Source organism: Lotus japonicus, chromosome 1, assembly GCF_012489685.1.
Source record: "Lotus japonicus ecotype B-129 chromosome 1, LjGifu_v1.2".
NCBI lineage: Eukaryota > Viridiplantae > Streptophyta > Magnoliopsida > Fabales > Fabaceae > Lotus > Lotus japonicus.
The window spans coordinates 88,749,571-88,761,517 of NC_080041.1; the positions used below are offsets into that span (position 1 = coordinate 88,749,571).

Sequence of the window (11,947 nt, forward strand, 5' to 3'; positions counted from 1 at the left end):
AACAAACCAAATCAGGATCTACCCAAAATCCAAATGGGTCGAATTAAGTGAACTGGATATTTCATTTAATATATACACAGCTTAAAATTATTTTATTTTGATTCGGATATTTTCATGTGGATATTGATATAATGTGAAATTTTAATATCACTTAATGGATGAAGAGAAAAATAGATACAAATTTTCATCCAACAACACTATAAACCCAAATGAGATGAGCCAAGCCCCACCTATCACATTTTAGATTCAAAACTCATTCAGGTGAGTGTTATCGCTTCTATTGATTCTACTCGAATTGACAGTACTACCTTTGTTAAAAATATCCAAGATAAAATAAAAACAAGGTACTTTATCCTTCAGAAATTATTTAGAAAATAGAAAGCCTCCTTCTTGGGGGCACTTGATCATGCTTACACTAGGAAAACTTGGCGAAAATGTTAGAATGCCAAGATCGGAGACCGAGGCACCCTGGGCAGAAAAGTTGTCTCTAATTCTCACATCAAAAAAAAGTTTTCATTGTTTGATGTGATATTATTACATTGAAAATGGAAGTCCTACTAGGTGAGTTGAAAATCGCGCTCGCTCATAGAATTTGGCTCCTCTAAAGCTTTAAAGGGAGAAAGTAAAGGTATCTCAATGGTTGATGAGAAAATCAAGAGTATATTTCAACAAATCCATGATTTGTTAATATCTAACAGTTGATTTTTTCATCTATGGTTGAGATATCTTTCCAAACATGTTCAGGAAGCTCGGGTTACAGCCGCATGTATAGCATCCGCCAGATGTGGGACGGTTTTGGAACTCAAACCAGCCATGCTAATCCGCCTGCACGATAACAATGCATAATGAGTGATCATCATATTCAGGGTAAGAGAATGTGTATCATATACACGGTAAGAGAAATAGAGAATGTGTATGATATTCATTTTAGCTCATTCAATGAAGTCAGACAAAGAGCTTCTTACCCATCGGATGTCAGGTATATATGGTACTCTTTAGTCATGAAGGAAACCTGCTCAGGATTCAATCCTGTGAAAGTGAACATACCGATACTCTTGATAATGTGACTCCAGTCACCAGGCGTGCCTGATCAATTGAAAAGTAAATAAGTATAACTGCAATAAATATTTCATAGATACAAAATCCTGGAAAAATAAGAACGAGTAAGATAGGAAAGAATGAGTGAACAATTAAAAAAGTCTGGTATATTGGTGAAACAATAGTGATACCGGACCATACAGAAAAATACAAGAGGAATAAATTGCAAAAAGAAATTCTGTAGAGGCTAACCTCTGGAACGTAAAGCATCAAAAAGTTGTTGGCGCATACTGATAATACGATCAGCCATTCCCTTCAACTCAATAGTCCACTCATTGTACAAATCCCTGACAAAGAAGCAAAACGGTTGAGAAACTTTAACAAAGGCTCAAAGAGGATAATATCAGCTAGCAAAAGATTATATAGTAGCATCTCCTGGCAGTTAAATATATACACTTGGCTCAGTTAAATATATGAACTCAACCAGTAAAATCATCTCAGTTAAGGACAATGTTCACTCACAGTTAGAGGTATCAAACATATTTGAAGTATGACCTCTAAATACCACAGTAATGACAACCACAAAATCCATTACCACTTGACATGCCATTTCAAGACTAGCATTGATGACAAAAATAAACACCCACACATACAAGGAGAACGAACAATGATAGTCATTAGCAAATCATTCTTTGTCTAGTTTTACACAGGAAAGCAGAGAGTCTTGGTTCATTACCGGTCCTTAAGAATCGTAGCTACAATGGATGCACCATGAAGGGGAGGATTTGAGTACATGGGCCTGATGACAAGCTTCAGCTGACTCTCAACCAAACTTGCAACATCAGCTGACTTGGAGACCTAGGCGATTTTTTTTTTGATGAAAAAAAAGGAAAAAGGTAAGAGCAACATACCAAAAAAGAACAAGAAACTTTTGTCAACCTGTTCTACTAAAAAACTAACATAAAAATTACACCAATGGTACTAAAAGGATCCCAAGACTCAAAAGGTAGTCAAGGAAAAATATCAGATTAAATAGAACAACACGTGCATGATTCACTAATCAAAACTAATGAAAAACTCCAAGTTGTCTCCATTTAATGCTTTGAAATTCTTACAATGCTTAAGGCACCAACACGTTCTCCATAAAGACCCATGTTCTTTGCATAACTCTGGGCTGCCAGCAATTCACCCCCATCAGCAACAAATGAACGAACAGAATGTGCATCTGCATCTAGATTTCCACTAGCAAAACCCTATTGAACAAAATATGTGTAGTTTAAAAAAGAGTGTTTCATAAAACAATAAGAATTTAAGACTAGTAGAGATGAATTCTTGAGTAGACATGATCCACTGTATACTACTAAGAAATGGAAGTTGGGAAGCCATGCACTTCAAGTTTGATTTTTTCCGCACATGCAAACTCCAGGATTCAAGAGATTTGAATTGGTTGAATTTTATATTTTAATGTAAGCAGTAATAGATTATGTCCATACTACAAATCTCAAAGGTGAAAAACAGGAAGCAAGCAGTTGGTTGTATGCAAAAAAGCTTGCCTGATAAGCACTGTCAAAGAAAGGTAATAAAGCCTTTGATCTTATCAGCTGCCTAATCTGCTCCCATTGCTCAGGGGTTGGATCAACACCAGTAGGGTTATGAGCGCATGCATGTAGCAAAACAATGGATCCAGATGGGGCAGAACCAAGATCTTCTAGAAGTCCTGTAAGGAACATGGGGAAAAGTATCATAAAATGAAACATGTTGAAGTTATTGAATTATGACCATGATGCATATGAACTTGGATACATATTAGAAAATAAGGAACAATCCGCTTCACAGCTTGATACAATAATGTCTAACCTTGAAAGTCAAGCCCTCGTGTTGCTGGAGCATAGTAGCGATATGTTTTGACAGATAACCCTGCCAAGGTGAAAACCTTTGTGTGATTGCCCCAAGTTGGTTTTGGCAAGTATATAATCCGCTGAAAAAGACAAAGGCAGTCAGCCATTGTAAACTGGGACAGAGTGCAATAATATGAGTTCAAAGGACAGAGAACTTTACTTGGTGATAGTGTTTAGCCAAAAATTCACCCCCAACTCTTAATGAACCAGTACCAGACAAGCACTGAACAGTGGTAATCCTGTTCTCTTGAATAGCAGGGCTATGTCCAAAAAAGGTTCATAAATAAGCAGTTAGGCATTACAAACAAGAAATTACTGATTGAACAAAACCTATTCCTAACAAGAACAAGAAAAGCTCATGTAATGTAATAACACTTTGTTTCTATTACTAACCTGTCAGCACCAAAAATAAGCTTGGCACTCAATTTATTAAAATCAGCGAGCCCCACAATTGGAAGATACTCCTTGTTGCGTGACCTGAAAACGACGTGAACGGTAAAAACATCAAATATAGAATATAACTTCGTCAGAAATGAGAAGAAAGAAAGCAAAGTCAGGTACTAACGGATCATTCACGATTTGGTGTTGAGCTTTCCTGACCACATTCAAAACAAGAGGTTTTCCTTCCTGGTACAGACAGACATTCACATTAGTAGAACTGAAATTGAATGAACTTGATTGTTAGCTACAGGTAATTATTCATTAACATTAATTTTGACTATTTTCAATGGCCAAGTTAAATGCAAGGAAAGGATCATGAATTCATGATTATAAAAGTCAAGGAAACATGGTTTATTATGTGTCTCAAATGACTAAGAACTACCATTGCAACCAACCAAATAGCAGAGTCACTCACCTCAGTTCGGTAAGCACCAACACCCAAGTTGAGCTTAACAGGGCTAGGATCTTTGTTGAAAGCGACAGTCACCTATTTTACAAAGATAGAAGACAAGGAAAAAAACGATAAGATTAATATAATAGATAAAATTCACAAATTAGTAACAAATGTTTCGAATTCGATTACAAAAAGGCCGCGTGTGCTTCAGATTATAACAGTAAAACGAGCGATCCTAATACGAAACACAATTAACATAGCGATCGAGCCATCAGCATCTGGTGCCGTGTTGCTGTGAACTTCATACGCAAATGCAATCAGAGTGCAAAGGAAGCGATAAACGAAAATGAAATTAATCAATCTTAAATCAATAAGAATCATTCAAAGTCAAATGATACGGATCATAATAATAAGCAATCAATTCTGAAACGCAAGTAACATAGCAAGCAAAGCAAGCAATCACCACCAGGTTCCGTGTTGCTTTGAAATTCATACGCAAATTCAATCAGAGAACAAGTAACCGATAAATCAGCATAATCAATTGAAAATAAAACTAATCAATCAAACTTAAATACATAAATCAATCATGCAAATGATAGGAGTAGTTGCGCGGTTGAGAATTTGAGATCGTGATTCGTGATCTCACTCGGATCAAAGAGAAACCGCCAAAACAAAAACTGCGATCTCATCAGAATTGATCTGAGATGAGGATGATAACAGAAACGGTTATGGTTCAGTGTTGCGAGAGAGAAGAGATATATGTTACCCCGAGAATAGGATCTTCGGGAGCACGAACGAGATGAGCGAAGACGGAACCAGAAGAGGCGGTTGGAGAAGGAGAGATGTTCTGAGAATCCATTTGATCGTTGTGAACGAGGTGGCCTGCGAGAACGTTGAGTCTGCGATCGCTTGGGGAAGAAGAAGAAGAAGAAAAAGAGGTAGTTTCGAGAAGAACCGGTGGGCGCATGCTGAATGTGTGTATGTATATGCTTTGGCTGGGTCCCTGGGAATAAAGTTTGAATTACTCTGTTGTTGGGAAAACTGAAAACTAGTATTCTATCACTCCCTCCACTTTATAGAAACAAATGGAAAATCTTGTTTGTTTATTGCATTTGTGTTTATACTAATATACTTTATATATTTATCCACATAGATAAATATATATATGAAATTTGTTTTGTTATGACATGGGTAGTGAAGAGTGATGGTTGATTGATAGAGGCCTTTCTTGACATCACCACATGTCTTGTAGTATGTTTTTGGAGACCGAAAGTCATGAGACTAATAATCCTTTAAATTATATTAAGTGAGTCAATTTCTCTCAACATATTTTTTTTCATACACATTAGTCAATGATCAAACTCATGACGAAATGTAGAAACTAAGTATTTATCGGTTGTGCTAGACTTTACTTTTTTTTTATAAACATTCAGTACCTGATTATTCTTTGAATGTCGCCAGAATTAGAATTTAGTCACAATTAAGACTCTTCATCGCTTTTTATATTGTATTGTGTCATTTTTGTGGATATCGAACTCAATAGCTCTTAGGTAGTGTTATTATGTTTGATACAACAAAAGCAAGATTAAAATTAAAATGTAAAAACCGCCTTCATAAACCACTGGCACTACCTATAACAAGTAACAACCATTAATTAACCAAGTATGAACATCACACGATGTGATAGCACATTATATTATATTGTAATAACATAGATAAGGATACATAGGATATTTTTGTATACTGTAACGTCATCTTAAAGAAAAAGAAAAGACAAAGGAATAGTATTGATAATCGGAATTGGACAGCATGATCCAATATTTTAGTCGACTTTACTTTTTTAAATTTAAAATATAACTTGATGGTGAAATATTTAGAGGAGGAATAATAATTCTCGGATGACAACATTCAAGTGATATATGTGGATGTAACCAAAAAAGTGATATATGTAGATTATGGCAAAAAAAGTGATATATGTAGTAGATTATGGCAGTAATTTTTTTTTGATCCCAACAGCTTCTATGCGCACAAAAATTGCACATGTTTTATCAGCATAGGTAAAAAATCCCACTAAATTTCTTTTTAACACTTCGCACTTAGCCCCGGTAAACACATGTGTAGTGGTGGTCAATTCAAGCATGGATCTACGAGACTCAATTTAGAGACTTGTGTCTTCTAGAACAAGTTAACTTGACTCGGATTAATTAGAGTTTACGGTGATTTATTTATGCATAACTGAATTAATGCTAAGTTTGTGTATATTTAAATGGTTTATATAAATTAAAAATCATTTCTTAAAATAACTTTTACATCCATGCCTCAACGTCAATTGTCTCGTGCTGGTCACGCTTAAAAATTATTATAATCAGATATGTAAAAACTTAAAATTTAAAAACGAGTTGTGTATGGGTTAAGGTATTTTTGTACCTTCTTTAGAATAATATACTTTTCGCTTATAAAAAAAAATGAAATGCCTTTAGCATGTCTTATAATAATGTCTAAGCTAGGAAAATTTTGTTCTTTGGGGCACTTAACGAGGTCGAATAGATGAGGTTCATTAAGTCACCAAATGATCTAGTCAAATAACCTTCTCCCTCGCCCGAGCTCCCTCACACATTTCCTGTCTATAGTTCTAAAATTCTCTCCCCAGCTCCCTCACACATTTCCTGTCTATAGTTCTAAAATTCTCTCCCCGTCGCCCACATTTGATGCCATTAAATAGGAGACCCCACAATGTCACAGATATGCGGGTCACATTTGACTATTATTGTCACTTTGTCGGTTCAAAATTCCTTTTGCATGTAGTAACCTACTTGTCATTCTTTGACATACTATGCCAGCAACACCATCATCACTTTTCTCGCCAAGCTCAATCAGACATTCACCTAAGATTAATAATATATTCCATCAAACCCTTCCCAAACATAAACTTATCCTAATGAGATCAACGTTGTACGGGTTGGCATGTTAAGATGAACTTAAAATACTCTTAATCACTTGATTGTGCTAGTGCTTCACTATAACTTAAGCAATCATCTCGAGCTCAAACTTTAAAGCACACCTAGAGCTATAGTATCATAATATGTCGGGTTAACGAAACAAAAGACGCAATCTTGCTACTGGTCAATTAAAACTTAGTAGCTGAACACAACAAAGTGTTCACCTATTATCGTGAATATGAACGAGTAAATCACCAGAATAATGAAACTTTCTTAAGCCTCTTTTTTGGAACAATAAATGGATGGGTTATTTCTTAAGATAAAACAACTTAAGTTAAGAAAAGTTAAAATTACATTTAGAATGCTAACTACATCCTCCACCTCCAAACAACATACTGACTCCTCAGGAAAAATTCAGCCTGATAATCAAAGTAAAACAGGGAACCAAAAAGGATAAATTATGAAGTCAATTTAGGAGCTAATGGGCAACAACTCACTCCAGCTTTATAGCGTCCATCTCGTTGATCACCCTTTCAAGCTGCATACAAGACAGAATGAATTGGTCATATAAGAAATAACAATACTTGGCAGACCTGAAAAATATACATCACACTGCAGACGCAATCCTACCTTGACAATCTGCCGCAAGAAGTAATCACCAGAACGTTTGGCAGGTTTAGACTGCACAACATGAATCATCAAGTCCTGCAGCAAATGAAAAAGTCAATTAAGTAAATATTGGAGCACCATCAGAAACTGGCATACAGTTCAATTCAGGAAACATAATTTTCAGCTTCACAACAAGAAAACTAAAATGAATTCCTGAATGATGTTTATTGCATTAGCAAAAGTAGTCAAGTAGGGATTCCATTCATCAAAAACGTGAAACATAATTTTCAGCTTCAACCAGGAAAACTAAAATGAATTCCTGAACAATGTTCATAGCATTCACAAAAGTAGTCAAGTAGGGATTCCATTCATCAATAACATTCTTATTCATTTGCATATACAAAAGCAATATACAAGTCAATTAAAACAACAACGGACGTAGTTGATCTGAACTCAAAGAGACTAGAGGGGCAAGGAGTACCTTCAAAGCAAGCTGAGGCAATAACTGGCGTTTTGAAATCATCTTCGTTGTGCAATCTAAAATCATCTGTGAACTTTTGAAGGTAAATCTGACACCTAACTTTTGCAATCTGCGCGCATGTGCAATGTGCCATGCTTATTGGCTGAGTAATTTAGCTCCTTTGTTGTTTTTTAAGTTGCTGCTTTATTGTATGATTTTCCTTGACAGATGAAACAATCAGAAATGCATTTGAATAAATTAAAGGAGTGGAAATTGACAGATGACGTCAGGGAAGAGGTTGAAAGAACTTGTTTTAAGTTCTTGCTTCCACTCCATGATCTATTGTCTGCCATAAAAAGTGATTTGCAGATTCCTCTAAGCTTCTTAAAACATCTCATATTAAAATATGATGGAGAGCCCAAGGGTTTGAGTTAGATTTTGGGTTTGAGAATATCCTGCACATTACTGGACTTCCCATTGATGGGAACCCGGTGACGGGAGAAATAATAGAGAATCCTGCCCAATTACTAGTAAAACATCTCGACATGGAAATGGGTCTTGCACAGAGTATGTTCGTTTTTAAAGTAAAACCTGCTTACAAGGGTGGGGTTAATCTGAAAACTTTTCTAGAGTACTTTAATACTACTGCCACTGTTTATTCTTCGAAGGTACGTGCAAAAGCCTTCATCTTTTACTGCCTCTCAACTAGTATTTTTCCGTCTCGGTCAAAGTCCGGTGGGCCACATTATTTGCCATTGTTGGATTTTAATGAGATCGACAACTATGCGTGGGGAGCCGCAGTGTTGGGTCACATCAAGCATGATATAGCTAATCGTACACATTAAAGTTTTAGCTGTTTTGTTCTAGTTTTAGTTGTATTTGCATTAGAGCTATTCAAGTTCTTAGAGGTTGAAATTCTCCATGGAGTAGAATTAGCAAATGAAACTCCATTACTTACCAAGTGGTTTAAAGTGATGTTTGATCATTTAAGGCCTTCCAAGAAGATTTTAATGGAAAATGTGTTCAACGGCAAATTTGATGAGCTGAATGAGGATGATATAAATTGGAGCCCATACGGCTTTCATGCTCCGTATGAGCAGCAACTTCGTCGTCTAAAATATGCAGTTGTCTCCTGCATCAATTTCTTTGTCATAGCTATAGTTCGCCCGGACATATGTTATAGGCAATTGGGGCTACAACAAGGTGATGTGACACGATAGTTTGATATTCCACTGAAGCAACTGACAAACCTAAACGGGAACCCAATCAATCTTGCAACTTATAATGAAGTTCATAGAAAGACGAAAAAGAAGGGATGCTATTTGGAGATGAATCAAAGGTGGGTCAACCGATTCTCGTACTTAGTTATAGAGCTTCATGAGCATAATGAAGAAAATGAGGTATGAAAATCTTTTTTCTTTGTCATTCTCATATTTTTCTTATTTGTCTTTAAAATAAGAGAAATTACAGATTGAACAAAACCTACTCCTAACAAGAACAAGAAAAGCTCATGTAATGTAATAATACTTTGTTTCTATTACTAACCTGTCAGCACCGAAAATAAGCTTAGCACTCAATTTGTTAAAATCAGCAAGCCCCACAATTGGAAGATACTCCTTGTTGCGTGACTTGAAAACAACGTGAAAGGTAAAAACATCAAATATAGAATATAACTTCGTCAGAAATGAGAAGAAAGAAAGCAAAGTCAGGTACTAACGGATCATTCACGATTTGGTGTTGAGCTTTCCTGACCACATTCAAAACAAGAGGTTTTCCTTCCTGGTACAGACAGACATTTACATTAGTAAAACTGAAATTGAATGAACTTGATTGTTAGCTACAGGTAATTATTCATTAACTTCAATTTTGACTATTTTCAATGGCCAAGTTAAATGCAAGGAAAGGATCATGAATTCATGATTATAAAAGTCAAGGAAACATGGTTTATTATGTGTCTCAAATGACTAAGAACTACAATTGCAACCAAACGAAATCGCAGAGTCACTCACCTCAGTTCGGTAAGCGCCAACACCCAAGTTGAGCTTAACAGGGCTAGGATCTTTGTTGAAAGCAAAAGTCACCTATTTTACAAACACAAATAAAAAAAAGGCGTTAAGATTAAGATACAAGTTAGTAATATAAACAATAAAATACACAAATCAGTAACAAATGTTTAGATTAAAGGAAGGTCGCGTGTGCTTCAGATTAAACAATAGAGCTATAACAAAACGTAACGCAAGTAAACATAGCAAGCGAGCCATCAGCATCTGGTACCGTGTTGCCGCGGATTTCATACGCAAATTCAATCAGAGTACAAAGGAAGCCATAGACGAAAATGAAATTAATCAAACTTACATCAATAAGAATCATTCAAAGTCAGGGGCGGATTTACCCCCGGCTAGCCCTGGGAAAAAAATTTCTTTTTTTCTTTGGACAAAATTGAAAGGTTATGGCAGAGAGAGTGTGGTCTGTGTGGCCTGTGGGTGGACGGTTTGTCAATTTGGTTGTGAGATTGAGAAGAACGGAAGAAGGATGTGCACACATGAACAATCGGTTATAGAAACTTTGCCAGGTTTGGAAATGGAATGAAGATAGACATATCCAGATCTATTTCTTTTGCTTGTTGAAGAAAGCTAATTTACCGAATACCTAGGGATGCATTTATTATTGTTGTTTACTTTACTTTACTCATCTCAAAAAAAAAAAAACTTTACTTTACTCAATGCATTACCTTCTAACAACTGACACTTAATCTAACAGCTGGCAGCACTACTTCATGTGCCTTGTAGCTTCAGCCGTTTATCCTTGCTTGTGCTTGTATCTAGTCTTTGGGCCTTGGCCTTTTTTAATGGAACACTTTATTAATTGATAAAAAAAAGCAAGCCTGAAGCTTGAGCAAAAGAAATGGGCCTTGTATTTGAACGTCTTATTTAAAATTAATATAAGGGTCATTATATTGTTTTTATTTTTAAAGCATTTTTTAGATGAAATAATATATAAAAAACAATCTACTGTTATAAATAAAAATGTTTATAATAATTATATGTAATTTTTTTACTTTTAGTGTATTTTATTTTACAAATCACACCGCAACAGTCATGACTCACATCCGCAGCGACCGTAGCAGCAACTGTGAGTCACAGTCTGTGACAACAACCGCAATTTAAAACCCTGCGATTGATGGCTATATGCCTTCTCTTGTAAGATCAAGTTTTGATCTAGTAGTACAACTCTATGTTTTGATGATTACAAGTTAACCTTTTGATATGAACAATTGTGGTACTCTAACGTGTTTTTTCTGAGTGTGCTATTTGCAGGTTCTGACCTCAACTCAATCTCACACAAATCAGAAGCACTGTGTATAAAGAGTGACCCAAGCAACGCTTTCGCATTCACCATGTTCAGTATGAACAGTGGAAAAGCTTCAGAAGTTCTAAAGTCATATAAACTCTGATGAGGACTCAGTCACTAGAAGCTCTGAAGATCCAGAAGTTCTGATAACCGAGAAGCACTGAAGGTTCAGATGTTCTGATGGTGTAGAAGACTCTGAAGATCCAGAAGCTGAATAGTGGAAACTTTGATGTCCAGAAGCAAGAAACTCTGAAGGCCATGTTCTTCCCTCTGAGTTCAGAATCAGAAGATACAATGGTCAGAGGATCTGTGCTTTCCCTCTGACTCTGATCAACCGGCTTCACAAGTTCCAATATGAAGCATTCCCCTGATCAGAAGTCTCCTAGGTTCAAAGGTCGCGTCGCTATCCAAGTACAAAAGCTACTGTACCTTCCTGACGACCTACCTAACGTTCTCAGCCACAGCAGAAGCTGGATTTTCCAGAACTGCCCTCCAACGGTAGCATTTCCCATGCATCGCTCAACCCTAATCCTTGGAGTATATAAAGAGGCTGAAGACTGAAAGAAACGGCTAGAAGAAGCATTCACATACGCAAGACATATTCAAAATCTTCTAAGTTTTCTTTCATCTGAAATTCATTGAGTTTACTATTAGCTTTTTAGAAGCAAATCTCTTGTAAACAATTCTTTGATAAACAGTTTGTTTAGTTCCTTTAGGAGATCAAGGTTGATCGGATCCTAGAGAAGACTAAGAGAGTGAATCTTAGTGTGAGCTAAGTCAGTGTAATTGTTAGTCACTTGTAGGTTTCAAGTGCAGT

The 11,947-nt window shown here is 36.1% G+C and overlaps 1 protein-coding gene and 1 long non-coding RNA gene across 2 annotated transcripts; both read right to left on the bottom strand.

Annotated features, from left to right (window-relative positions):
* Positions 1–329: 329 nt before the first annotated feature.
* On the bottom strand, positions 330–4,818 carry LOC130727538 (aspartate aminotransferase 1). Its single transcript, XM_057578693.1, has 12 exons — positions 4,538–4,818; positions 3,793–3,864; positions 3,502–3,563; positions 3,330–3,413; positions 3,097–3,196; positions 2,896–3,016; positions 2,592–2,755; positions 2,154–2,291; positions 1,775–1,896; positions 1,291–1,385; positions 966–1,086; positions 330–825 (listed from the first exon to the last, which is right to left on the bottom strand). The coding sequence occupies exons 1-12, from the start codon at positions 4,736–4,738 to the stop codon at positions 741–743; spliced, it is 1,365 nt and encodes a 454-aa protein (XP_057434676.1). The 5' UTR covers positions 4,739–4,818; the 3' UTR covers positions 330–740.
* Positions 4,819–6,961: 2,143 nt separating this feature from the next.
* Positions 6,962–9,315, bottom strand: LOC130727539 (uncharacterized). Its single transcript, XR_009015337.1, has 3 exons — positions 7,801–9,315; positions 7,341–7,415; positions 6,962–7,248 (listed from the first exon to the last, which is right to left on the bottom strand). It is a non-coding gene; the product is annotated as an uncharacterized LOC130727539 (long non-coding RNA).
* Between the last annotated feature and the right edge of the window lie 2,632 nt (positions 9,316–11,947).